This window comes from Oncorhynchus masou, unplaced genomic scaffold, assembly GCF_036934945.1.
Source record: "Oncorhynchus masou masou isolate Uvic2021 unplaced genomic scaffold, UVic_Omas_1.1 unplaced_scaffold_3280, whole genome shotgun sequence".
NCBI classification, from domain to species: Eukaryota; Metazoa; Chordata; class Actinopteri; order Salmoniformes; family Salmonidae; genus Oncorhynchus; species Oncorhynchus masou.
The window spans coordinates 3,475-31,022 of NW_027009693.1; the positions used below are offsets into that span (position 1 = coordinate 3,475).

Below are 27,548 nucleotides of genomic sequence, written 5' to 3' on the forward strand. Positions count from 1 at the left end.
TCAGGGCAGAGATAGTGTTTTCTCCCCTGGGGGACATGGTGGGTTTCTGTGGTGCCGGGATGTGGTGGTGGCTGCCGGGAGGGGTGGTGGCTTCCCTCTGCGCCCTCCCTCTGCGCTGCCGGGAGGTGGTGGTGGCTTCCCTCCCTCTGCGCTGCCGGGAGGTGGTGGTGGCTTCCCTCCCTCTGCGCTGCCGGGGAGGTGGTGGTGGCTTCCTCCCTCTGCCTGCCGGGAGGTGGTGGTGGCTTCCCTCCCTCTGCGCTGCCGGGAGGTGGTGGTGGCTTCCCTCCCTCTGCCCTGCCGGGAGGTGGTGGGTTTGTGGAGCCGGTAGGTGGTGGGTTTGTGGTGACGGAGCGTTGTGGGTTTGTGGTGCCGGTAGGTTGTGGATTTGTGGTGCCGGTAGGTTGTGGATTTGTGGTGCCGGTAGGTTGTGGGTTTGTGGTGCCGGTAGGTTGTGGGTTTGTGGTGCCGGTAGGTTGTGGGTTTGTGGTGCCGGTAGGTTGTGGGTTCCCTCCTTGCCAATCTGATTCAGAAATTGTTGTGGTTTCCCAACATTATGTCTGTTGTCCGGAGGTTGTTTTGCTGCTTCTGAAGAAGTCGTCCTCATGTCCATGTCAGGCAGCAAACTGGGATCCCTGCCTGCATGTCAGACACACAGAGAGAAAGGAGAGACAGACACGATGCAACAATGATATTGTTAAGGTGTGGATGAGTATACTAAGTCATGGTTTACATGTTGTTTTAAACAACATGGTTTGGATCACTGACAGTTAGTAGTAGCTAGTAGTCTATCAGGATGTATTAACGGTAAAGGAGGACACTCACCTGTGTGCACTTTAAAATGCGTTTTGAGATTCCCTTTCTGGTTGAACCTCATCCCACACACAGAGCACTGGTAAGGCCTCTCTCCTGTGTGTGTTCTCATGTGTCTCTCCAGTTTGTTTGCTTGTGTGAACTCCTTCCCACAGTCCGGACACTTGTGAAACCTCTTCGCTCGCCGTCGTTCTTCTCCCCGGAACAGTTGAATCGCTCGTGGGTCATCAGGAGTCCTTTACTGATGAAGCCCTTGCCACACTCAGAGCAGAGGAAAGGCATATCTCCTGTGTGTGTTCGCTCGTGGACTTTTAACGTATACTTACTAGAGCAGGTCCGTCCGCACACGGAGCACAGGGGCTTCTCCTCGGTGTGCGTTCGCTCGTGGGCTTTCCAAGCCGGTTTGTGATAGTAACCCTTGCCACAGAAAGAGCAAGAGTAAGGCATCTCTCCTGTGTGAGATCGCTGGTGTTCTTTTAATGATTCTTTATTGAACCTCTTGCCACACACACAGCAGGTGTAAGGCTTGGCTCCCGTGTCCGTCTTCAAGTGAACCTCCAGAACGCACTTTGAGGAGAACTCTTGTCCACAGCAGCAGGTCATCTTCTCATTCGGGTCTGTTTTAATCTGTTCAGAATTCCTCTTTTGATGGTATCTCAAACTACATTGATGAGCGAAGCCCTTGCCACACTCAGAGCAGGTATAAGGCTTCTCTCCTGTGTGTGTTCGCTGGTGTGTTTTCAAAGCTTGTCTAATAATGAACGTTTTCTTACACACAAAGCAGGCATAAGGCTTCTCTCCTGTGTGGGTTCTCATGTGTATTTGTAGCGCCGATAATGTCTGGCAGTATTTCCCACAATCTGGGCATGGGTGGGTCTTTTTCTGCCTCGTTCTGCGTTTCATCTGGTGTTGTTCAGGTTCTCCTGATGTTCTCTCCCGGCTGCTGACTGATGGCTGGGACTCTCTCCCTGTGGGGATGAGACAGGACAGATATAGTCAGTGAGACTGAGTCAGACTCAGGTTCTCCTGATGTAGAGGGTCTCTCCCCGCCTGCTGACTGATGGCTGGGACTCTCTCCTGTGGGGATGAGACAGGACAGATATAGTCAGTGAGACTGAGTCAGACTCAGGTTCTCCTGATGTAGAGGGTCTCTCCCCGCCTGGACTGAGACTCTTCCTGTGGGGATGAGACAGGACAGATCAGTGAGACTGAGTCAGACTCAGGTTCTCCTGATGTAGAGGGTCTCCCCCGCCTGCTGACTGATGGCTGGGACTCTCTCCTGTGAGACAGGACAGATGGTGAGACTGAGTCATCAGGTGATGGCAGACAATAGAGTCAGTGAGACTCAGACTCCTCCTGAACTGATGGCTGGGACTCTCCCTGTGGGGATGAACAGGACAGATATCTCAGTGACTCAGGTTCTCCTGATGTGCAGGATTGATGAGACAAGTGAGACTGAGTCAGACCTCCTGATGTCTCTCCCCGCCTACTGACTGATGGCTGGGACTCTCTCCTGTGGGGATGAGACAGGACAGATATAGTCAGTGAGACTGAGTCAGACTCAGGTTCTCCTGATGTAGAGGGTCTCTCCCCGCCTGCTGACTGATGGCTGGGACTCTCTCCTGTGGGGATGAGACAGGACAGATATAGTCTGAGACTGAGTCAGACTCAGTGTGCATATGCAGACCTACCGGGTTTCTGCCTTATTTTACAACATCTCCTGTGCTTCTCCTGTTGCAGGATTGATGGCAAAGCAATCAAAGACAGCTCCCCAAATGGCACCCGATAAAGTGCACTCCTTTTGACCATAGCCATAGGGTTCTGGTCAACAGTAGTGCACTAGATAGGGAATAAGGTGCCATTCTGGTCAACAGTAGTGCACTAGATAGGGAATAAGGTGCCATTCTGGTCAACAGTAATGGACGAGATAGGGAATAAGGTGCCATTCTGGTCAACAGTAGTGCACTAGATAGGGAATAGGGCTCTGGTCAACAGTAGTGCACTATATAGGGAATAGGGCCCTGGTCAACAGTAGTGCACTATATAGGGAATAGGGTGCCATTCTGGTCAACAGTAGTGCACTAGATAGGGAATAGGGCTCTGGTCAACAGTAGTGCACTATATAGGGAATAGGGTGCCATTCTGGTCAACTGTAGTGTACTAGATAGGGATTAGTATTCCCTTTGGGACCCATCCCAAGTTAGCAGCATGGCTCCAGCTACCCACCTGCATTATCTAGTTCCCAGTCTTCTTCTTCTTCTTTGACTACGATATTAAATGTTGGTGTTTCACTGTTGATGTCCAGACTCACAGTAACCCTCTCCTGACCTTGCGGTGTGTCTTTCTGATCACCATGGTTACTGTACTCCTGGTCACCATGGTTCCTGTCAGGATCCGGGGACACAGTGGGTTGGGGATCCGTGGAGCAGGATGGAGACGGGCTGGACGGGTCTTCAGGGTCCTATATGATGAAGAGTGACAGCGCAGTTTTAACAGCACACTAGCTAGTTACATTATTAATATGTAGATTTAGCAATATGACACCATCCTAAATAGCAAGGCAATTTTTGGTTTGCTTGCTATGCAAAAAAATATCACTTCTCTATGAAATATACCTTTCCAGCTAAGTAGAACTGGTCTAGGAACTATCAGTGGAAAGCTTCAAGTTGCTCAGCGTACACATCCCTGACCATCTGAAATGGTCCACACACACACACAGTGTGGTGAAGAAGGCACAACAGCGCCTATTCTACCTCAGGAGGCTGAAGAAATTTGTCTTGGTCCCGAAGACCCTCACAAACTTTTACAGATGCACAATTGAGAGCATCCTGTCGAGCTGTATCACCGCCTGGTACGGCAACTGCACCGCCCGCAACCGCAGGGCTCTCCAGAGGGTGGTGCAGTCTGCCCAACGCATCGCCGGGGGCAAACTACCTGCCCTCCAGGACACCTACACCACCCGATGTCACAGGAAGGCCAAAAATATCAGAGGACATCAACCACCCGAGCCACGGCCTGTTCACCCCGCTATCATCCAGAAAGGCGAGGTCAGTACAGGTGCTTCAAATTTGGACAGGTAGGCTGAAAAACAGCCTCTATCTCAAGGCCATCAGACTTCTAAATAGCCACCACTAGATGACTTCCAACCGGTTACTCAACCCTGCACCTTAGAGGCTGCTGCCATACAAACATAGACATGGAATCACTAGTCACTTTAAAAATGTTTACATACTGCTTTACCCATCTCATATGTATATTCTGTATTCTATTCTACTGTATTTTAGTCAATGCCACTCTGACATTGCTCGTCCTAATATTTCTTAATTCCATTCTTTGATTTTTTGATGTGTGTGTTGTTGTGAATTGTTAGATATTAATGCACTGTTGGAGCCAAGAACACAATCATTTCGCTACACCCGCGATAAAATATTCCCAATATGTGTGTATGTGACCAATAACATTTGATATCAATCAATGCAAACCAAAATACACCAGCTACTGTTGATTGTATTGTCATTCATCTAGATAGTTAGTTAACTAGCTACGTTACCTTACTAGAAAACATTATATCAGCGAGCTACAACAGTCAGCTAGTAACGTTACTGATGTTGCTACCGTTCACTGTCGTCTATAAAATACTGAGCAACTTGTTTTACTAACGAGCCACAACATTTGGTATCGCAACCGCGGAGTAGATTGCAGAAAAGAGATGTGGCGAGCACACATTCAGATTCTTACCTCGTCCATAGCATAGGGATTTAATCCCTGAGATAACTAGAAAACTAGTTTAGTTTCAAATGTATAATGATGACTTGCAATGTTGTTGGTCGTAACCTCGAGTCTCGTTGGATGGAGGCTGAGAAATACCAACGCCTGAGGCTATTTAATCAAAAGCTGCGGTCTTCCTTTTCCATTACATTTGGTTTTTCTGCAAAAAGTGTTTTTTGAACGATGAGATGCTATAAGTGAAGTTCGGTAAACTGTCGGAACTCAGTTTGGCTTCCTACTTCTGGTATGAGGTTGTCTTGTGTTTGTGCTGTAGCGCCCCCATGCGGTCTGGAGAACAAAGACAGAAATAAGAGTACAAGTCTCTTTTCAACGTAGCTGCCTGACCGTTTCTGAAGCTAAATGTTTTTATAGATAAAGGTAATAAAGAGAGAGATACGTCCCCCCCCTCCCAATGTTATTGTATTGGTCCATGGCATTGACATGCAAGTCTTGTGGATTTCTTAGTATCATGACCGCTTCGATAAGTAACAAAATATATAAAAATCACACAAGGACTAAAATGCAAACACTTCATTTTTGTTGATTTAAAATATGCACAGGAGGACAACTACAGTTGGAATAATTATCTTACACAATACAGCAGACTTTATTGTACTTATCACAGATGAGGAAGCAACACACACACACACCGCCACCATCCGGGTTGAAGTGCAAAGACAACAGATGACATCTCTGACAACTTAGCCACCTCTGCTTATACTGTCAATGAAATCAAAATGTTCTGTTATAAGGCATATAGAAAAAGGGCCGACCGTTTAATACTGGCATTATGACACGTACTTCTCTGTAGATTCTTATTGTTGCATCATTACAGCTTCAATATGTAAAATAACAGATTTTTTTTTTAATATTTTTTTTTTTAAACACTAGAATGGACGAAAAAGCAATCGCTTAATTTTTTTTGTTGATTTAAAAATATGTATGTTACTATAACTACAGTTGGCAAGATTATCTCGCTCAGTGGTAACGATTATTATACTGACCATAAATGAGGAACAACAACAACACACACACACACACACACACACACACACACACACACACACACACACACACACACACAAACAGAAGCAAAAATAACAGTTCTGTTTAGTCATGAGAGACATGCAATGTCCAAAATGGCACCCTATTCCATTTATAGTGCACTACACATTTGGTCCAGAACCTCCCATGAGCCCTGGTCAAAAGCAGTGCACTACATAGGAACAGGATGCAGACCATAGCCGTGCAGTTTAAAGATGCCAGTACTGCCAGTGTTCTCTCTCCATGTCTGGTAACGGCATGGGTCTCTCCACTCGATGTAACGGCATGGGTCTCTCCACTGTGTGGAAGGGCATGGGTCGCTCTACACCGGAGAACGGAGGCGTGGCTTTATCAACCCTGGGCAACTGCTGCTTCGAGCTTCCCATCCTGGGTGATTGGTTCGGTCTCCTGCTACTGGAACCCATGCTGACGGGTCTGCCCAACTGACGGGTCGGCCCCATGGGCTTGGGAGCGTGTGACCGCCGGTGTTGACGGAGCCCTTGTTTCCGAACAAAGGTCTTTCCGCATTCATCGCACTGGTACGGTCGCTCTCCTGTGTGCGTTCTGAGGTGGACTCGGAGGTCGTATTCCGGGTGTAAGTCTTGCCACATTCAGGGCAGAGATAGTGTTTTTCTCCCTGGGGGACATGGTGGGTTTCTGTGGTGCCGAGAGGTGTTGGGATGTTCCCTCCTTTGTGGTGCCGGGAGGTGGTGGGTTTGTGGTGTCGGTAGGTTTTGGGTTCCCTCCCTCTGTGGTGCCGGGAGGTGGTGGGTTTGTGGTGCCGGTAGGTTTTGGGTTCCCTCCCTCTGTGGTGCCGGGAGGTGGTGGGTTTGTGGTGCCGGTAGGTTTTGGGTTCCCTCCTCGTCATGCTGATGGAGGCAGCGTTGTGGCCTCCCAGCTTTACGCCTGTTGTCCCGAGTTTGTTCAGAGGTAGTCTCCATGTCAGCCACTAAACTGGGATCCACTCCTGTATAGACAGACACAGGGAAACTCAGTGGGCCCATATGGGCCCTGGTCAAAAGTAGTGCACTATAGATGAATAGGGACTCAACCAATGCAACATGCAACAATGTTATTGTTAAGGTGTGGATGAGTATACTAAGTCATGGTTTACATGTTGTTTTAAACAACATGGTTTGGATCACTGACAGTTAGTAGTAGCTAGTAGTCTATCAGGATGTATTAACGGTAAAGGAGGACACTCACCTGTGTGAACTTTAAAATGCGTTTTGAGATTCCCTTTCTGGTTGAACCTCATCCCACACACAGAGCACTGGTAAGGCCTCTCTCCTGTGTGTGTTCTCATGTGTCTCTCCAGTTTGTTTGCTTGTGTGAACTCCTTCCCACAGTCCGGACACTTGTGAAACCTCTTCGCTCGCCGTCGTTCTTCTCCCCCGGAACAGTTGAATCGCTGGTGGGTCGTCAGGTATGCTTTACTGAGGAAGCCCTTGCCACACTCAGAGCAGAGGAAAGGCTTCTCTCCTGTGTGTGTTCGTTGGTGGACTTTCAACGTAGTCTTATTAGAGAAGGTCCGTCCGCACACGGAGCACAGGGGCTTCTCCTCGGTGTGTGTTCGCTCGTGGGCTTTCCAAGCCGGTTTTTGGTAGTAACCCTTGCCACAGAACGAGCAAGAGTAAGGCATCTCTCCTGTGTGAGATCGCTGGTGTTCTTTCAGGCGTTCTTTTTTACCGAACCCTTTGCCACACACACAGCAGGTGTAAGGCTTGGCTCCAGTGTCAGTCTTCAAGTGAACCTCCAGAACGCACTTTGAGGAGAACTCTTGTCCACAGCAGCAGGTCACCTTGTCGGCTGAGTCTTTCTTCTGGTGTAATCTCAAGCTACTTTGATAAGTGAAGCCCTTCCCACACTCAGAGCAGAGGTAAGGCTTCTCTCCAGTGTGGATTCTCTGGTGGACCTTCAGTGCTGATAACGATGGGCAGTGTCTCCCACACTCGGGGCAGGAGTGGGTCTTCCTGACTCCCCATTTCCTCTTCTGTTGTTCAGGTTCTCCTGAAGCAGGACTCTGTCTTTTACTCTTCTCTGTCTCCTCTCCTGTGTGTGTCCTGTACTGGTGTCTCCTTAGTGTGTACAAGGAGACAAACTTCCTCCCACACGCGAGGCAGCTGTGAGTCTTAGTTTTGCGTTTCACTCGTCGTCGTTCAGGTTCTTCCGATTCGGAATGTTCAGGATCTTCGTATTCGGAATGTTCAGGATCTTCGGATTCGGAATGTTCTGGTTCTTCCGATGAAGAGGGACTATATTCACTGGCAGATGGTTGGTTGGGACTCTCACCTGTGGGACAGAGATGGGAGAGAATAAGGAACAGAGGCAAGTGAGTGCAGCTCATGTTGTTCTTCTTCATTTGGTCCTGGGGAATAATGTCCTGTCCAGTGGGTGTACTTGTACATCCTGTCCCAAGGCTTAATTATCTACAGACTGTGCAGTCTTTCGTTCAATCCAGCACGAACACAAAAACTAACACAAAGTGTTCTAAGTTAATGGACGTTAAAGTACATCTCATCTTAGCACATCTAATCCCTTACCTGTAACACAACAATCCCAGTCGTCTTCCTCCTCCTTGACGACAACAACTTTTTGTAGAACTATCCGCAGACTACCCAGTTTTGACCTCTGGTCACCATGGTTGCTGTCGGGACCCGGTGATGACGTCGAGAGTTGGGGTTCTGAAGAACTGGGTGGGGACTGTCTGGAGGATGGGTCTTCTGAGTCCTACGATACAAAATAGAGAGTGTGTCAGTGTAGTCTTAAAGTAATAAGGATCTGGGCCTATTTATTAATAAAGCGTCTCAGAGTATGGGTGCTGATCTACGATCAGGTCCCACCCCCCTTATGTACATAATTAATTCGGTATGATCCAAAAGGCTAAACTGATCCTAGATCGGGCCAAATAGCCTGCGATTCTAGGCTACTGAAGCTGAGCTAATCTGTATCTGTTTTCTGATCTACTTTAATAATTATCTGTCCAGTAACTGTGAAGTCTCCGTGACTGGGATGTAATTACTCCCGTCACTCACTTTCTCCCTCCGTTCTGGTGGTATGTGTCTCTCTGGATCCGGGTCTGTCGAGCTCTCAGCGCCCCCTCGTTCTCGGTTCTGCTTGGCTCGGTGCCGTCCAGTGTGTCCACTTGCGCCGACTGCCTGAGGATAGCATCTCGTTGTATCGTTTTGATGTCGTTTTGCAGTTGGAGTAACCAAGACATTCCCTGGTCCTCTAATTTCATTAAATCATCACTTTCACAATATTCTTCTATTTTACGACGCAACGAGCGATAATTCGTCCCTTTAATGTCGAGGCCATCTTGACCAGCTATTCCACAACGTTCACACAGGTAACGTAAATTGTTCTCGGTTAAATTCCACAAACTCTGTTCGATTCCATCCAACAACGTTTCTCTCTCTCCGCTCATATTGTCCTACCGACGTACCAATAACAACAACACGTAGTCAATGACAAGACGGCTACAATCCGTTCAAGAGATTGTTAATGTGTTAGTACTGTATTCTGAAGTGAAGCAGCTAAGCTAAATATTAAACATGCTAGCTAGCTTCTCGTCGACTACTTCCTATTTTCTTCTTCACGTTTTTGATTCTGCTGGAGTGTTGTTGGTTTTTTTTGTTGTAATGTTTTGCAAACCAACTGAAAATGCGCATTACCGCCACCTACTGTAGTGGCGGTAATGCCACACTGGAGCGTGAAGACAAACAGGACGTAAAACTAGAGCATTTCCAAATAGGTACTGAACGGTTTGTTGAATTGAGAGATGCAAGTTGTTGCAATGATGATTTATTCAATCAAATACCTTATACAGAATTGTCACACTGACTGTCTTCACATGATGTAAGTATGCTACTGCTGCCAGTCATCAGGTTTCTTAGCAACATCAGGGAGCTTTAATAAAGTGAAGATAATGTGCTGTGTTGTAGTAGTGATATGGTACAGTAACTAATCATATCATGAACCGAATTATTTCCCAAGCAATGGCTTTGATCAGGTCTTTAAAATAGAGTCAGAGCAGGAGTGAGGATTGTTTATGGGCTCCTGAGTGGTGCAGCGGTCTAAGGCACTGCATCTCAGTGCAAGAGGAGTCACTACAGTCTCTGGTTCGATTCCAGGCTGTAACACACCCGGGCCGTTATTGGGAGTCCCATAGGGCAGTGCGCAATTTACTTAAAAATATATATTTTTAAATGTAACCTTTAATTAACTAGGCAAGTCCGTTAAGAACAAATTGCTATTTACAATGATGGATTTGAACCAGGGACTGTAGTGACGCCTCTTGCACTGAGATGCAGCGTCTTAGACTGCTGCGCCACTCTGGAGCCCAATTAGCCCAGAGTCGTCTGAGTTTGGCCGGGGTAGGCCGTCATTGTAAATAAGAATTTGTTCTTAAAACTGACTTGCCTAATTAACTAAAGGTTAAAAATAAAAGGCGTTGGACAGAGGATTGTGTTGTTTTGGTGGATAAAGTGTATGTCAACTGTAAGGGGTGCCCATGTTGCTGGGGGACTGGAAGTGTCTGGTGTGAGAGAGGATGTTTGAGGTGGCAAGAGTCAGAGTAGTGCAGAAGCTGTCGTATGCCGAGGCAGTGAAGAAAGGAAGATGGGGAGGCCGTCATTGTAAATAAGAATTTGTTCTTAACTGACTGGCCGAGTTAAATAAAGGTTAAAACACATACATACATATATAAATTGGGTCAAGGGATCCTGAGAGGATCCCAGTGGGGAGTAGATCTGTGCCAGCACAGAGGGAAAGGCCAACGAGTGATATATACTTCAATAAGTTTGGCTTCTTAGCGTTCACAACGATGGTTATCAACCGTATCGCAGAAATGGAACGTAAAATCACAGAAAACAAGGGAAGCACTGCTGTATTCTGACCCTGGTGCGAGAGGGGTACAGCTGGAGGTTGAATGTTTGAAGGGATACTGGGCTATAACAAGGGAAGCACTGCTGTATTCTATACAGATTTCGATGTACATAAGGAGGGTCATTTGATAATTTGTATAAAGATAAGCATTATATATTGTTAGATTATAGGAGTAACTCTGGTAGGTCTGAAACAGTCTTCCCAACCTCAAGTTCAACTGTGGGAGTCAGTTGGAGCCACACACACACTATACGATACATTTATTAAACATAAGAGTGAGTGTGAGTTGTCGTCACAAGCCGGTTCGTGGGAAGTGACAAAGAGCTCTTATAGGACCAGGGCACAAATAATAACATAATAATAATCAATAATTTCGCTCTTTATTCAACCATCTGACATATAAAACATTATTTGTTCATCAAAAATTGTGAATAACTTACCACAGGTTAATGAGAAGGGGGTGCTTCAAAGGATGCACATAACTCTGCAATGTTGGGTTGTATTGGAGAGAGTTCTCAGTCTTAAATCACTTTCCACACACAGTCTGTGCCTGTATTTAGTTTTTCATGCTCGTGAGGGCCGAGAATCCACTCTCACATAGGTACGTGGTTGCAAAGGGCATCAGTGGCTTGACAGCACGATTTGCCAAGGCAGGATACTCTGAGGGCAGCCCTATCCAGAAATCTGGTAGTAGCTTCTGATTAAATTCAATTTTCACAGAACCGCTTGTTGCAATTTCGATGAGGCTCCTTCGTTCAGATATCGGTAAGTGGACTGGAGGCAGGGCATGAAAGGGATAACGAATCCAGTTGTTTGTTTCATCAATTGTTTGTGTCGTCCATTTGGAAAAAGTACCTGCATAATTGCGCACCCAGCTCACTCAGGTGCCTCGCTATATCACATTTGACATTGTCTGTAAGCTTGAGTTCATTTGCCCACACAAAAAAAAATCATACAATGATGGAAAGACATGTGTGTTGTCCTTGTTAATGCAGACAGAGAAGAGCTCCAACTTCGTAATCATAGCCTTGATTTTGTCCTGCACATTGAATATAGTTGTGGAGAGTCCCTGTCATCCCAGATTCAGATCATTCAGGTGAGAAAAAACATCACTGTCTCCCTGTCATGGCTTTTGCTCCATCAGTACAGATACCAACACGAGCAGCAGCTACGTTTGGCTACACATAAACCGTTAGTGAACATCTTGACCACCAAAGTCCATTTGATGTCACAAAGCTGTCCAGTACTTTAAAAATATTATCTCCTGTTGTCCTGGTTTCCAGTGGTTTGCAGAAGACGATGTCTTCCTTAATTGACCCCCATAAATGTAACGAACATATACCAGGAGCTGTGCCAGGCCCGACACGTCTGTTGACTCATCCAGCTGAATGCATAAATTCACTGGCTTGTATGCAAAGCAGTAATTGTTTCAAAACATCTCCTGCCTTGTCACTGATGTGTCGTGAAACAGTGTTGTTTGATGGAGGCATTGTCTGTATAGTTTTTTAGGCCTTTTCCCCAGCATTGTCCCAGCAGCAGGAAGAATGAAGTCCTTCACAATAGTATGGGGCTTGTCTGTCCTATCCACTCAGTAGCTCACCATATAAGACGCTCACCATGAACCCGATCGAACATTTCTGGAAAGACCTGAAAATAGCTATGCAGCGACGCTCCCCATCCAACCTGACAGAGCTTGAGAGGATCTGCAGAGAAGAATGGGAGAAACTCCGTAAATACAGGTGTGTCAGCGTGTAGCATCATACCCAAGAATACTTGATGCTGTAATCACTGCCAAAGAGGCTTCAACAAAGTACTGAGTAAAGTGTCTGAATACTTATGTAAATGTGATATGTCCGTTTTTGTTTTTATAAATTAGCAAAAAAAAGCACAAAAAAATGTTTTTAACATGTCATTATGGAGTATTGTGTGTAGATTGATGAGAGGAAAAACTATTTAATCAATTTTATAATAAGGCTGAAACATAACAAAATGTGGGAAAAAATCAAGGGGTCTGAATAGTTTCCAAGGCGCTGTAGGCAATATATATATATACGACGCCAGGACAGCGGAGTCAATCACCACCTTCCGGAGACACCTGAAACCCCACCTCTTCAAGGAATACCTAGGATAGGATAATAATCCTTCTCATAAATGATTTAGATGCACTATTGTAAAGTGGCTGTTCCACTGGATGTCAGAAGGTGAATTCACCAATTTGTAAGTCGCTCTGGATAAGAGCGTCTGCTAAATGACTTAAATGTAATGTTAAATGTATATAAATAGAATGTAAAATATTAAGATACAGTGGACAGCTAAGGCTATAGGTCTATGCATGCAATGCCCTGATACAAGTGCTAAATCTCTAACCGCTAACTGTGAGGTGTATCATGGTATGACCTATGAACAGAGTCAGGAATGTAAACCTGATATGACTCCTCCTAGTCTCCAGACAGAGTCATGGTAACACTGAGACAAGGAGGAGGATATATAGTCTCCAGACAGAGTCATGGTAACACTGAGACAAGGAAAGGGCCTGGTGACTAGTCTCCAGACAGAGTCATGGTAACACTGAGACAAGGAGGAGGACCTGGTGACTCCTCCAGTCTCCAGACAGAGTATGGTAACACTGAGACAAGGAGGAGGACCTGGTGACTCCTCCAGTCTCCAGACAATCTCCAGACAGAAGAGGACCTGGTGATGGTAACATGAGACAAGGAGGAGGACCTGGTGACTCCTCCAGTCTCCAGACAGAGTCATGGTAACACTGAGACAAGGAGGAGGACCTGGTGACTCCTCCAGTCTCCAGACAGAGTCATGGTAACACTGAGACAAGGAAGAGGACCTGGTGACTCCTCCAGTCTCCAGACAGAGTCATGGTAACACTGAGACAAGGAGGAGGACCTGAGTCTCCAGACAGAATCATGGTAACACTGAGACAAGGAAGAGGACCTGGTGACTCCTCCAGTCTCCAGACAGAGTCATGGTAACACTGAGACAAGGAGGAGGACCTGGTGACTCCTCTCCAGTCTCCAGAGGAGGACCTCATCTCCAGACAGAATCAAGGTAACACTGAGACAAGGAGGGAGGACCTGGTGACTCCTCCAGTCTCCAGACAGAGTCATGGTAACACTGTCATGGTAACACTGAGACAAGGAGGAGGACCTGGTGACTCCTCCAGTCTCCAGACAGAGTCATGGTAACACTGAGACAAAGGAGGAGGACCATGGTGACTCCTCCAGTCTCCAGACAGAATCATGGTAACACTGAGACAAGGAGGAGGACCTGGTGACTCCTCCAGTCTCCAGACAGAGTCATGGTAACACTGAGACAAGGAAGAGGACCTGGTGACTCCTCCAGTCTCCAGACAGAGTCATGGTAACACTGAGACAAGGAGGAGGACCTGGTGACTCCTCCAGTCTCCAGACAGAGTCATGGTAACACTGAGACAAGGAGGAGGACCTGGTGACTCCTCCAGTCTCCAGACAGAGTCATGGTAACACTGAGACAAGGAGGAGGACCTGGTGACTCCTCCAGTCTCCAGGCAGAGTCATGGTAACACTGAGTCTACAAGGAGGAGGACCTGGTGACTCCTCCAGTCTCCAGACAGAGTCATGGTAACACTGAGACAAGGAAGAGGACCTGGTGACTCCTCCAGTCTCCAGACAGAGTCATGGTAACACTGAGACAAGGAGGAGGACCTGGTGACTCCTCCAGTCTCCAGACAGAGTCATGGTAACACTGAGACAAGGAGGAGGACCTGGTGACTCCTCCAGTCTCCAGACAGAGTGGTAACACTGAGACAAGGAGGAGGACCTGGTGACTCCTCCAGTCTCCAGACAGAGTCATGGTAACACTGAGACAAGGAGGAGGACAAGGAAGAGGACCTGGTGACTCCTCCAGTCTCCAGACAGAGTCATGGTAACACTGAGACAAGGAGAGGACACTCCTCCAGTCTCCAGACAGAGTCATGGTAACACTGAGACAAGGAGGAGGACCTGGTGACTCCTCCCTCCAGTCTCCAGACAGAGTCATGGTAACACTGAGACAAGGAGGAGGACCTGGTGACTCCTCCAGTCTCCAGACAGAGTCATGGTAACACTGAGACAAGGAGGAGGACCTGGTGACTCCTCCAGTCTCCAGACAGAGTCATGGTAACACTGAGACAAGGAGGAGGACCTGGTGACTCCTCCAGTCTCCAGACAGAGTCATGGTAACACTGAGACAAGGAGGAGGACCTGGTGACTCCTCCAGTCTCCAGACCTAACACTGAGACAAGAGTCTCCAGACAGAGTCATGGTAACACTGAGACAAGGAGGAGGACCTGGTGACTCCTCCAGTCTCCAGACAGAGTCATGGTAACACTGAGACAAGGAGGAGGACCTGGTGACTCCTCCAGTCCCTCCACTGAGACAAGGAAGAGGACCTCTCCAAACAGAGTCATGGTAACACTGAGACAAGGAGGAGGACCTGGTGACTCCTCCAGTCTCCAGACAGAGTCATGGTAACACTGAGACAAGGAGGAGGACCTGGTGACTCCTCCAGTCTCCAGACAGAGTCATGGTAACACTGAGACAAGGAGGAGGACCTGGTGACTCCTCCAGTCTCCAGACAGAGTCATGGTAACACTGAGACAAGGAAGAGGACCTGGTGACTCCTCCAGTCTCCAGACAGAGTCATGGTAACACTGAGACAAGGAGGAGGACCTGGTGACTCCTCCAGTCTCCAGACAGAGTCATGGTAACACTGAGACAAGGAGGAGGACCTGGTGACTCCTCCAGTCTCCAGACAGAGTCATGGTAACACTGAGACAAGGAGGAGGACCTGGTGACTCCTCAGTCTCCAGACAGACATGGTAACACTGAGACAAGGAGCCTGGTGACTCCTCCAGTCTCCAGACAGAGTCATGGTAACACTGAGACAAGGAGAGGACCTGGTGACTCCTCCAAGACAGAGTCATGGTAACACTGAGACAAGGAGAGGACCTGGTGACTCCTCTCCTCCAGTCTCCAGACAGAGTCATGGTAACAGAGACAAGGAAGAGGACCTGGTGACTCCTCCAGTCTCCAGACAGAGTCATGGTAACACTGAGACAAGGAGGAGGACCTGGTGACTCCTCCTCCAGTCTCCAAACAGAGTCATGGTAACACTGAGACAAGGAAGAGGACCTGGTGACTCCTCCAGTCTCCAGACAGAGTCATGGTAACACTGAGACAAGGAAGAGGACCTGGTGACTCCTCCAGTCTCCAGACAGAGTCATGGTAACACTGAGACAAGGAGGAGGACCTGGTGACTCCTCCAGTCTCCAGACAGAGTCATGGTAACACTGAGACAAGGAGGAGGACCTGGTGACTCCTCCAGTCTCCAGACAGAGTCATTGTAACACTGAGACAAGGAGGAGGACCTGGTGACTCCTCCAGTCTCCAGACAACACTGAGTCATGGTAACACTGAGACAAGGAGGAGGACCTGGTGACTCCTCCAGTCTCCAGACAGAGTCATGGTAACACTGAGACAAGGAAGAGGACCTGGTGACTCCTCCAGTCTCCAGACAGAGTCATGGTAACACTGAGACAAGGAGGAGGACCTGGTGACTCCTCCATCCAGTCTCCAGACAGAGTCATGGTAACACTGAGACAAGGAGGAGGACCTGGTGACTCCTCCAGTCTCCAGACAGAGTCATGGTAACACTGAGACAAGGAAGAGGACCTGGTGACTCCTCCAGTCTCCAGACAGAGTCATGGTAACACTGAGACAAGGAGGAGGACCTGGTGACTCCTCCAGTCTCCAGACAGAGTCATGGTAACACTGAGACAAGGAGGAGGACCTGGTGACTCCTCCAGTCTCCAGACAGAGTCATGGTAACACTGAGACAAGGAGGAGGACCTGGTGACTCCTCCAGTCTCCAGACAGAGTCATGGTAACACTGAGACAAGGAAGAGGACCTGGTGACTCCTCCAGTCTCCAGACAGAGTCATGGTAACACTGAGACAAGGAGGAGGACCTGGTGACTCCTCCAGTCTCCAGACAGAGTCATGGTAACACTGAGACAAGGAGGAGGACCTGGTGACTCCTCCAGTCTCCAGACAGAGTCAGTGGTAACACTGAGACAAGGAGGAGGACCTGGTGACTCCTCCAGTCTCCAGACAGAGTCATGGTAACACTGAGACAAGGAGGAGGACCTGGTGACTCCTCCAGTCTCCAGACAGAGTCATGGTAACACTGAGACAAGGAGGAGGACCTGTCTCCAGTGACTTTCTCCAGACAGAGTCATGGTAACACTGAGACAAGGAGGAGGACCTGGTGACTCCTCCAGTCTCCAGACAGGAGTCATGAACACTGAGACAAGGAAGAGGACCTGGTGACTCCTCCCTCCAGTCTCCAGACAGAGTCATGGTAACACTGAGACAAGGAAGAGGACCTGGTGACTCCTCCCTCCAGTCTCCAGACAGAGTCATGCACTGAGACAAGGAAGAGGACCTGGTGACTCCTCCAGTCTCCAGACAGAATGGTAACACTGAGACAAGGAGGAGGACCTGGTGACTCCTCCAGTCTCCAGACAGAGTCATGGTAACACTGAGACAAGGAGGAGGACCTGGTGACTCCTCCAGTCTCTAGACAAGAGGGGACATGGTAACACTGAGACAAGGAGGAGGACCCTCCACTGGTGACTCCTCCAGTCTCCAAACAGAGTCATGGTAACACTGAGACAAGGAGGAGGACCTGGTGACTCCTCCAGTCTCCAGACAGAGTCATGGTAACACTGAGACAAGGAAGAGGACCTGGTGACTCCTCCAGTCTCCAGACAGAGTCATTAACACTGAGACAAGGAAGAGGACCTGGTGACTCCTCCAGTCTCCAGACAGAGTCATGGTAACACTGAGACAAGGAGGAGGACCTGGTGACTCCTCCAGTCTCCAGACAGAGTCATGGTAACACTGAGACAAGGAGGAGGACCTGGTGACTCCTCCAGTCTCCAGACAGAGTCATGGTAACACTGAGACAAGGAGGAGGACCTGGTGACTCCTCCCTCCAGTCTCCAGACAGAGTCATGGTAACACTGAGACAAGGAAGGAGGACCTGGTGACTCCTCCCTCCAGTCTCCAGACAGAGTCATGGTAACACTGAGACAAGGAAGAGGACCTGGTGACTCCTCCAGTCTCTAGACAGAGTCATGGTAACACTGAGACAAGGAAGAGGACCTGGTGACTCCTCCAGTCTCCAGACAGAGTCATGGTAACACTGAGACAAGGAGGAGGACCTGGTGACTCCTCCCTCCAGTCTCCAGACAGAGTCATGAACACTGAGACAAGGAGGAGGACCTGGTGACTCCTCCAGTCTCCAGACAGAGTCATGGTAACACTGAGACAAGGAGGAGGACCTGGTGACTCCTTCTCCAGACAGAGTCATGGTAACAGAGACAAGGAGGAGGACCTCTCCTCCAGTCTCTACAGATGGTAACACTGAGACAAGGAAGAGGACCTGGTGACTCCTCCCCTCCAGTCTCCAGACAGAGTCATGGTAACACTGAGACAAGGAGGAGGACCTGGTGACTCCTCCTCCATCCAGTCTCCAACAGAGTCATGGTAACACTGAGACAAGGAAGAAGAAGCAGAAGAAGGACAGGAAGAGGCTTCAGCCACAGACAGTTGGGGAAACAGAACCCAGTTAAAGGCAGAGAGGAGAAGCCTCGGCCACAGACAGTTGGGGAGCAACAGAACCCTGTTAAAGGCAGAGAGGAAGTGATTGGTGCAGGTAGACTATGCAGATAATCCACTGCTGGAGGGCGGAGGTTAACTTAGGGCCACACCCTGTAAGATCTCAACGCTGGGATGGAGTTGGTGGAGTTGCCTGATGGCACGTGAGACATGAAGCAGATGACATCACGGATCACCTGCGAAGGAACCACTGTGTTTATCTGACTGTGTAGACGTCACATGTAAAGGAAACAATGTGTTACGGAACTTTGCTTTAAATGTCACGTGTCAGGTTGAGGATGCCTTGTGTGGCTGTAGTCAAGAGGCACGGGCTTGGGGAATGCAGGAGTATAAAAACCAATGTAAAAGATGGGGAGAGGAGCAGAGATTCTGGGGAACACAGATCAGGAGCTGACTGATGTATTAGAAGTTAGAAGGCTCTTGAGTTAAGGTAAGAACGGAACTCAATTACTATTGTTAGAATTTAGAAGACTCTTGTAAGGTAAGAACAGAACTCAATTACTATTGTTAGAATTTAGAAGACTCTTACTATTGTTAGAATTTAGAAGACTTGAGGTAGGTAAGAACAGAACTCAATTACTATTGTTAGAAGACTCTTGAGGTAAGAAACAGAACTCAATTACTATTGTTAGAAGTCTCTTGAGGTAAGGTAAGAACAGAACTCAATTACTCAATTACTATTGTTAGAAGACTCTTTGAGGTAAGGTAAGAACAGAACTCAATTCTATTGTTAGAAGACTCTTGAGGTAAGGTAAGAACAGAACTCAATTACTATTGTTAGAAGCTACTGAATTGCAATTGCAATATAAAAAATATTTTAAAAATATATAAATTCCAGCAGTTGTGAAACTGTGGAACTAAAAGAGAAGTGTTACCGGGTTTCATTAACTAGTTAAATGATTTGTTGAATAAAGTGTTGAAGAAGAAGAGTAGCATTATAACAACTACAGCCTCAGGGGCTTCACCTTAGGTGTCCTGCAGCGAGTCCATATTGTGGGCTCCAGCAGGAAACCACAGGGAGCTCGAGGGTAACTGTGTGAAGAGCACTGAGTAGGCTGTAGTTTGTCCTTACTCAGATGAAGTGCTGAACCCCTGCTTTCAGTTAATAATTTATTTCAATAAATTAGTTTGAGCTTAAACCCTATAACCGGGATTTGGCGAGTGTGACTCACCGGTGAGTGTGTTGTCCGGTCAACTAGAAACGCTAGCAGGAGTTTCTGAGACTATGCCACGCGCATACAAATAACCAAGTATAACCCCACGGTTGAACGTATCCCTGCGTGAAATACGAGATAACACGCAGTAAGAACTGGGCCACGCTAAAATAGCGCCCGAGCGGACTATAAATAAATATCGGATTACTCGTTGGTGTTGTACACAAAAATAACCCCCGCTGATGGGTAGTATACCGTGTCACCAACTACCCGGTGAAATGTTTCCAGAAGGAAGGAGTGAACTAACCTCTGTGGTGTATCAAACAGAGATGTACCAAGAGTTTAACGTGCACCTAGTTGATAAAGTGAAGCCCAGGGCTCCATTGTTAACTCAGCCTCGGGTAGGAAGACCGAGAGGCCCCCTCACCAGGAAAGAGGCTCATACCGCGGCCTTATCCATACTGCGGTCAAGAGAAGATCCACAGGCAAAGACTGAAGACATCCGCGCGGCAGTGGACCCAGTAGGACGTCTGGGAGGCGGCCCGTACTAGTCACCACGACAGGAGGACAATTCATGCTTTAGGAAAGTAGCCATTATATATATATATACACGTTTTGCCTGTGCTACACAACAAAACACAAGGAATAGTGTTTTTGTAATTTGTTATTGGCTGTTTTTAAGAACATGTAAATGTGTCTCCTTTGGCCAACATCCCTCGTGTATTGATGGCGCTGGCTGCGCCAGGTAAGGTCTGAATGCATATGAATGTCCGTTACATTTCTAAAATGTCGGGCAAATTCCCCGTCGTGATGTCCGGCGCCCACTTTTCCTAAAGGAAACTCTGAAATTGCATGTTGTTTTTATTACGATTTTAGAATATTCTCGTGAAAAACCTGTCACCAAAACCTGGACATGGCTGTTCATATGGTGGTTAATGTATCACCGATCAGACGTTGTCATAAAAGGTCGGTGGCAAAGCTGGGAGCAAACGAGCTTGGGACAGGGATGGGATAGCCATTCTTATAATGGAAAGATCAGACTCCATTTAACTTCAAACTTGTTGTTTTTCCTTTCTCAAGCCTAATCAGAGACATTTTCTGGGACAGTTATATCCGGGTACTGGCCACCAAAATCGGGGACGTCTGGTCACCCTAGAATTAAGATTGAATGGTCTATTTAAGAAATAAGGTCCGAAGAGGTGTGGTATATGGCAAATTGACCACGGTTAAATACTGTTCTTATGCACGGCGCAACTCCGGAGTGCCTGGATAGTTATTAGCTGTGGTATATTGGCCATACACCACAACCCCCGAGGTGCCTTATTGCTATTATAAACTGGTTACCAACGTCATTAGAGCAGTAAAAAATCTATGTTTTGTCATACATGTGGTATATGTTCTGATATACCACTCCTGTTAGCCAATCAGTATTCAGTGCTCAAAACACCCAGTTTCTAATGATTGATAGAGCAGAGAAGCAGTTTGTTGCAACCATGATTTATTCAATCAAAGGCAATTAATTCAACATACATATCTGTAATAGGGTACAGTAACTAAATGATATCGTGAACCTAATTATTTCCTAATCAATGGCTTTGATCAGGTCCTTCAAATAGAGTCGGAGCAGGAGTGAGGCTTGTGTTCTCTGTGTGGTGATGGTGTTTCGCTGTGTGATTCTCCTGCTGGGGAGGTCTCTCTCACGGTCTGAGCAGTGGTTAGGATTCTCTCCTGGGGGAACAGTAAGTACGGGTCACATATAGAACACAATATGGGAAATACACAACGCAACCTTTAGGATATGAGATGTTACCAACAATTGCACCCTATTCCCTATTGAGCTCTGGTCTAAAGTAGGGGATAGGATGGCACCCTATTCCCCATAGAACTCTGGTCTAAAGTAGGGGATAGGATGGCACCCTATTCCCCATAGAACTCTGGTCTAAAGTAGGGGATAGGATGGCACCCTATTCCCCCATAGAGCTCTGGTCTAAAGTAGGGGTTAGGATGGCACCCTATTCCCTATTGAACTCTGGTCTAAAGTAGGGGATAGGATGGCACCCTATTCCCTATTGAACTCTGGTCTAAAGTAGGGGATAGGATGGCACCCTATTCCCCATAGAACTCTGGTCTAAAGTAGGGGATAGGATGGCACCCTATTCCCTATAGAACTCTGGTCTAAAGTAGGGGATAGGATGGCACCCTATTCCCTATTGAACTCTGGTCTAAAGTAGGGGATAGGATGGCACCCTATTCCCTATTGAACTCTGGTCTAAAGTAGGGGATAGGATGGCACCCTATTCCCTATTGAACTCTGGTCTAAAGTAGGGGATAGGATGGCACCCTATTCCCTATTGAACTCTGGTCTAAAGTAGGGGGATAGGATGGCACCCTATTCCCCATAGAACTCTGGTCTAAAGTAGGGGATAGGATGGCACCCTATTCCCCATAGAACTCTGGTCTAAAGTAGGGGATAGGATGGTACCCTATTCCCTATTGAACTCTGGTCTAAAGTAGGGGATAGGATGGCACCCTATTCCCCATAGATCTGGTCTAAAGTCACCCTATTCCCCATTGAGCTTGGTCTAAAGTAGGGGATAGGATGGGACCCTATTCTCTATTGAACTCTGGTCTAAAGTAGGGGATAGGATGGCACCCTATTCTCTATTAACTCTGGTCTAAAGTAGGGTTAGGATGGCACCCTATTCCCCATGGAACTCTGGTCTAAAGTAGGGGATAGGATGGCACCCTATTCCCTATTGAACTCTGGTCTAAAGTAGGGGATAGGATGGCACCCTATTCCCCATAGAACTCTGGTCTAAAGTAGGGGTTATTTGGGACACACAGATGGCAAGTTTGATTACTTCATTCCTTTGAGACTCCCTCCCTCTAACTTTCAACAGCCTCATCCACTTCTTCTATGGGGACTGAATGAATCCAGCTCCACCTCTTCCTCTTCTTCTTTAACCATCACCCCAACAGTTTGACTCAAGTCCTCCAGCTCCTCCTCCACTACTTTAATGTTCATCCCCAGTGTCTGACTGTGCTCCAGCTCCACCTCTTCCTCTTCTTCTTTAACCGTCACCCCAACAGTTTGACTCAAGTCCTCCAGCTCCTCCTCCTCCACTACTTTAATGTTCATCCCCAGTGTCTGACTGAAGGTCTCTCTGTCGTCAGGACCCAGTGTCTGACTGAAGGTCTCTCTGTCGTCAGGACCCAGTGTCTGACTGAAGGTCTCTCTGTCGTCAGGACCCAGTGTCTGACTGAAGGCCTCTCTGTCGTCAGGACCCAGTGTCTGACTGAAGGCCTCTCTGTCGTCAGGACCCAGTGTCTGACTGAAGGTCTCTCTGTCGTCAGGACCCAGTGTCTGACTGAAGGTCTCTCTGTCCCAGGACCCAGTGTCTGACTGAAGGCCTCTGTCGTCAGGACCCAGTGTCTGACTGAAGGTCTCTCTCTCGTCAGGACCCAGTGTCTGACTGAAGGTCTCCTGTCGTCAGGACCCAGTGTCTGACTGAAGGTCTCTCTGTCGTCAGGACCCAGTGTCTGACTGAAGGCCTCTCTGTCGTCAGGACCCAGTGTCTGACTGAAGGTCTCTCTGTCGTCAGGACCCAGTGTCTGACTGAAGGTCTCTCTGTCGTCAGGACCCAGTGTCTGACTGAAGGCTCTCTGTCGTCAGGACCCAGTGTCTGACTGAAGGCCTCTCTGTCGTCAGGACCCAGTGTCTGACTGAAGGTCTCTGTCGTCAGGACCCAGTGTCTTCTAGACTGAAGGGAAGTAATATTTCCTCTGAAGATCTCTGTGTTCATAAAGCATCTCAGAAGACCCAGTGTCTGACTGAAGTTGTCTCAGATCTGTCTGATCTAGGACCCAGTGTCTGACATGAATGTTGTTCAGATCTCTGATCTAGGATCCAGTGTCTGACTGAAGGTCAGATCTCTGTCGGATCTGCCCCTTGTGCATGGACCCAGTGTCTGACTGAAGGTCCTCTGTCGATCAGATCCAGTGTCTGACTGAACAGGCCCCTTGTACATGTGATGTCAGATCCCAATAGGAGAGCTGATCTAGATCAGAATCCCCCTGTACATCGTGATGTTGTTCAGATCAGATCAATAGGAGATCCAGGAACAGGTCCCCTTGTACATGTGATGTTGTTCAGATCCAATGGAGAGATCTGGATCAGGTCTTGTACATGTGATGTTGTTCAGATCAGATCAATAGGAGAGCTGATCTAGGATCAGGTCCCCTTGTACGTGATTTGTTCAGATCCAAAAGAGTGATCAATAAGGTCACTTGACATGTGATGTTTTCTCTGAAGATCTGGGGTCTTGTTCATATGTTGTTCAGCATCTCAGAAGATCTAGGAGACATGATGTTGTTCAGATCAGATCCAATCTGATCTAGGAACAGGTCTTGTACATGTGATGTTGTTCAGATCCAATAGGAGAGCTGATCTAGGATCAGGTCCCCTTGTACATGTGATGTTGTTCAGATCAGATCCACAGGAGAGCTGATCTAGGATCAGGTCATTTGTACATGTGATGTTGTTCAGATCCAAGAGGAGAGCTGATAGGATCAGGTCCCCTACATGTGATGTTGTTCAGATCAGATCCAATAGGAGAGCTGATCTAGGATCAGGTCCCCCTGTACATGTGATGTTGTTCAGATCAGATCCAATTGATCTAGGATCATGTACATGTGATGTTGTTCAGATCAGATCCAAGAGGAGAGCTGATCTAGGAACAGGTCCCCTTGTAGATATGTTGTTCAGATCTAATAGGAGAGCTGATCTAGGATCAGGTCCCCCTTGCCCATTATTTATAATCTAAAATGCAAAACTGATCTTAGATCAGCACTCCTACTCTGAGATGCTTGATACATTTGGCCCCTGAAATAGATTACATTAGTTTACAGTAATAAAGTAATTTTCTCCCACCTTGTTGATGTCTGATGTAGGAGGACTTTCTTCACTACCGGAGCCGCCGACAGGACTCTCCCCTGTAGAGAGAGGTTGGTATTATGGGTTATAATGAGACTACCAGGACTCCTGTAGAGAGAGGTTGGTATTATGGGTTATAGATGAGACTACCAGGACTCTCACCTGTAGAGAGAGGTTGGTATTATGGGTTATAATGAGACTACCAGGACTCCTGTAGAGAGAGGTTGGTATTATGGGTTATAATGAGACTACTAGGACTCCTGTAGAGAGAGGTTGGTATTATGGGTTATAATGAGACTACCAGGACTCCTGTAGAGAGAGGTTGGTATTATGGGTTATAATGAGACCACCAGGACTCCTGTAGAGAGAGGTTGGTATTATGGGTTATAATGAGACTACCAGGACTCCTGTAGAGAGAGGTTGGTATTATGGGTTATAATGAGACTACCAGGACTCCTGTAGAGAGAGGTTGGTATTATGGGTTATAATGAGACTACCAGAGCCATGGACAGGACTCTCGCTTGTTTATCATTTGATGGAAGGATGGATGGTCTAAAGTAGCTCACTATGTAGGGAATAGGGGCCATGAGTGATGTATCACAGGGTAAAGTAGTGCACTACGTAGGGAATAGGGAGCAAATAGGGACAAATAATCTGCCTCCACTTACTAAGATGAGAAGGGTCCCAGCCAACGTCCTCTCCATCAGAATTGATCAGACCACCAACTTCCTCCCCCCGTCTTCCTGTCCCCCGTTGTGACCGAGGTCCTCCCCCATGTGTGCCTGTAGGTGTTTTCTCAGAGCCTGCTCTGTAGGGAGGTCCTGTCCACACACTGGGCAGCATTGAGGCCCTGGGGAAATGGATTGTGAACGTTAGAATGCTAGCAACAGCGTTCTGTTTGTTTCACGTCAGCAGTGAAGTGGCCGACAGTCTCTCAGAAGGCAGTCTCAGAAGGGTGAAGTGGCCGACAGTCTCCAGAAGGCAGTGAAGTGGCCGACAGTCTCAGAAGGCAGTGAAGTGGCCGACAGTCAGAAAGGCAGTGAAGTGGTCTCTCAGAAGGCAGTGAAGTGGCCGTCTCAGAAGGCAGTGAAGTGGCCGAGAAAGGCAGTGAAGTGGCCGACAGGCCGAGAAGGCAGTGAAGTGGCCGACAGGCCGAGAAGGCAGTGAAGTGGCCGACAGTCTCAGAAGGCAGTGAAGTGGCCGACAGTCTCAGAAGGCAGGAAGTGGCCGACAGTCTCAGAAGGCAGTCAGAAGGCAGTGAAGTGGCCGACAGTCTCAGAAGGCAGTGAAGTGGCCGACAGTCTCAGAAGGCAGTGAAGTGGCCGACAGTCTCAGAAGGCAGTGAAGTGGCCGACAGGCCGAGAAGGCAGTGAAGTGGCCGACAGTCTCAGAAGGCAGTGAAGTGGCCGACAGTCTCAGAAGGCAGTGAAGTGGCCGACAGGCCGAGAAGGCAGTGAAGTGGCCGACAGTCTCAGAAGGCAGTGAAGTGGCCGACAGTCTCAGAAGGCAGTGAAGTGGCCGACAGGCCGAGAAGGCAGTGAAGTGGCCGACAGTCTCAGAAGGCAGTGAAGTGGCCGACAGTCCGACAGTCTCAGAAGGTAGTGAAGTGGCAGTGAAGTGGCCGACAGGCCCGAGAAGGCAGTGAAGTGGCCGACAGTCTCAGAAGGCAGTGAAGTGGCCGACAGGCCGAGAAGGCAGTGAAGTGGCCGACAGTCTCTGAAGGCAGTGAAGTGGCCAGTCTCAGAAAGGCAGTGAAGTGAAGTGGCCGACAGTCTCAGAAGGCAGTGAAGTGGCCGACAGTCTCTGAAGGCAGTGAAGTGGCCGAGAAGGCAGTGTGAGGTAAATATGAGTATCTGTTTCCTGTCTAAACTGTCACTACCAATAATAATACAAATAAATAAATAATAATACAAATATTACATGTTGCTATGCAGGCTTTCTATTACACATAGTAAGATTAGCATCTGCAGTTTGAATACATAGAAAAATGATCTATTTGCAGCTTCGCCGTAACATTCTGGAATGTTCATTCAAATCGTTTGAAATTGTTACTGTGGCAACGCGTCGGCTGTAAAGGGAAGTGCTGTTGAACTCACCCCCTGTCTGGTTCTCTCTTGCGTGGGTCCGGAGGTGGTACTTCAGAGTGGCAGGCTGGGCGAACCTCCTCCCACACAGGGCGCAGGAGTACGGCTTCTCCCCTGTGTGCACCATCTGGTGTCTCTTCAGGACGTCTGCCTGGCTGAACCGTCTCCCACAGTCGGGGCAGGAGTACGGCTTCTCCCCTGATGGATGGGTGGACAGACGGGTGGGTGGGAAAGACAGGCCGTGTCACTCCACAATAATGAGCCATTTACTTCGTGTTCGTATTATTTCTTATTGCTGTTGAAATGGAAACTGGAAGTAAGCATTTCATTGGACGTTGTATCCCAGACAAATTACAGTGCTGTAATGTATGCTGTCAATAGCTGCATAAAGATTCAGGTTTTATTTAAATAACCACATTGTGGACAACTCGAGAGGTTTTGAGACACTGGTGTCCTTCGATCGTTAAAATCAACCTCACCTGTATGCACTCTCAAGTGGACTTTCAGGTGCCCGTTGTCGCGGAAACCCTTCCCGCACTCGGGGCAGACGCAAGGTTTCTCTCCCGTGTGAGACCTAAAATCAAATCGTTCTTTAATTCAAAGTGCAATTTAAAACTTGGAAACGGACTTTACGGTAAAACAACATCAAAATGAAAACAAGAATGAAATAAATGACCTCTGATGCATCTTCAGGCTGTCCTTCTGGGTGAAACTGGCTCCACACTCCGGGCACTGGTAAGGCTTCTCCCCGGTGTGAATCCGTTGGTGTTTCTTCAGGTTGCCTATCTGAGCAAAGCCCCTGCCACACACAGAACAGGAGTAGGGCCTCTCTCCCGTGTGTGTTCGCTGGTGCACTTTCAAAAATTCATTTTGGGTGTAACTCTTGCCACAGACGGAGCAAGAATAAGGTCTCTCCCCGTGTGTGTCCGTAGGTGGACTCTAAGACTTCCCTTCTGGGTGAAGCTCTTCCCACACACGGAGCAGGAGTGAGGCTTCTCTCCGGAGTGTATCCTCTCGTGTTCTCGGAGGCCTCCTGGAGTGGGCGAACCTCTTGCCACAGTCAGGACAGGGGTAGGGCTTCTCCCCTGTGTGTACTCTCTGGTGTCTCACCTTATGGAACACAATGGAAATAAGTTATTGATTAGTTGTTTTGT

The 27,548-nt window shown here is 47.8% G+C and overlaps 4 protein-coding genes across 4 annotated transcripts; all 4 read right to left on the bottom strand.

Annotated features, from left to right (window-relative positions):
• Window positions 1–963: 963 nt before the first annotated feature.
• On the bottom strand, window positions 964–1,413 carry LOC135534351 (oocyte zinc finger protein XlCOF6-like; the record flags this gene model as incomplete). Its single annotated transcript, XM_064961374.1, has 1 exon — window positions 964–1,413. A coding segment is annotated over exon 1 (450 nt), but the record flags the coding sequence as incomplete, so codon positions are not given.
• A 616-nt stretch (window positions 1,414–2,029) lies between these two features.
• Window positions 2,030–4,844, bottom strand: LOC135534353 (clumping factor B-like). The gene is made up of 4 exons (XM_064961376.1): window positions 4,549–4,844; window positions 3,037–3,271; window positions 2,305–2,432; window positions 2,030–2,089 (listed from the first exon to the last, which is right to left on the bottom strand). Exons 1-4 carry the CDS (start codon window positions 4,555–4,557, stop codon window positions 2,030–2,032), a joined length of 432 nt encoding a protein of 143 aa, XP_064817448.1. The 5' UTR covers window positions 4,558–4,844.
• Window positions 4,845–5,614: 770 nt separating this feature from the next.
• Window positions 5,615–8,867, bottom strand: LOC135534354 (oocyte zinc finger protein XlCOF6-like; the record flags this gene model as incomplete). Its single annotated transcript, XM_064961377.1, has 4 exons — window positions 5,615–6,589; window positions 6,829–7,914; window positions 8,166–8,352; window positions 8,658–8,867. Coding segments are annotated over 4 exons (1,839 nt in total), but the record flags the coding sequence as incomplete, so codon positions are not given.
• A 15,440-nt stretch (window positions 8,868–24,307) lies between these two features.
• Window positions 24,308–27,306, bottom strand: LOC135534355 (protein krueppel-like). Its single transcript, XM_064961378.1, has 5 exons — window positions 27,071–27,306; window positions 26,874–26,968; window positions 26,407–26,592; window positions 24,979–25,160; window positions 24,308–24,369 (listed from the first exon to the last, which is right to left on the bottom strand). Exons 1-4 carry the CDS (start codon window positions 27,079–27,081, stop codon window positions 25,024–25,026), a joined length of 429 nt encoding a protein of 142 aa, XP_064817450.1. The 5' UTR covers window positions 27,082–27,306; the 3' UTR covers window positions 24,308–24,369; window positions 24,979–25,023.
• Window positions 27,307–27,548: the final 242 nt, after the last annotated feature.

What these genes read in the sequence shown, in the direction of transcription:
- LOC135534353 (XM_064961376.1), bottom strand. An exon ending in CTGGGAACTAGATAATGCAG is followed by an intron (nt 2,433 to 3,036) that starts GTGGGTAGCTGG and finishes TCATCCCCACAG; the next exon opens with GAGAGAGTCCCAGCCATCAG. An exon ending in GGAGAGAGTCCCAGCCATCA is followed by an intron (nt 2,090 to 2,304) that starts GTCAGTAGGCGG and finishes CCTGTCTCACAG; the next exon opens with GAGAGAGTCCCAGCCATCAG.
- LOC135534355 (XM_064961378.1), bottom strand. An exon ending in CCACTTGAGAGTGCATACAG is followed by an intron (nt 26,593 to 26,873) that starts GTGAGGTTGATT and finishes CCCATCCATCAG; the next exon opens with GGGAGAAGCCGTACTCCTGC. An exon ending in AAGAGAGAACCAGACAGGGG is followed by an intron (nt 25,161 to 26,406) that starts GTGAGTTCAACA and finishes CCATTTCCCCAG; the next exon opens with GGCCTCAATGCTGCCCAGTG.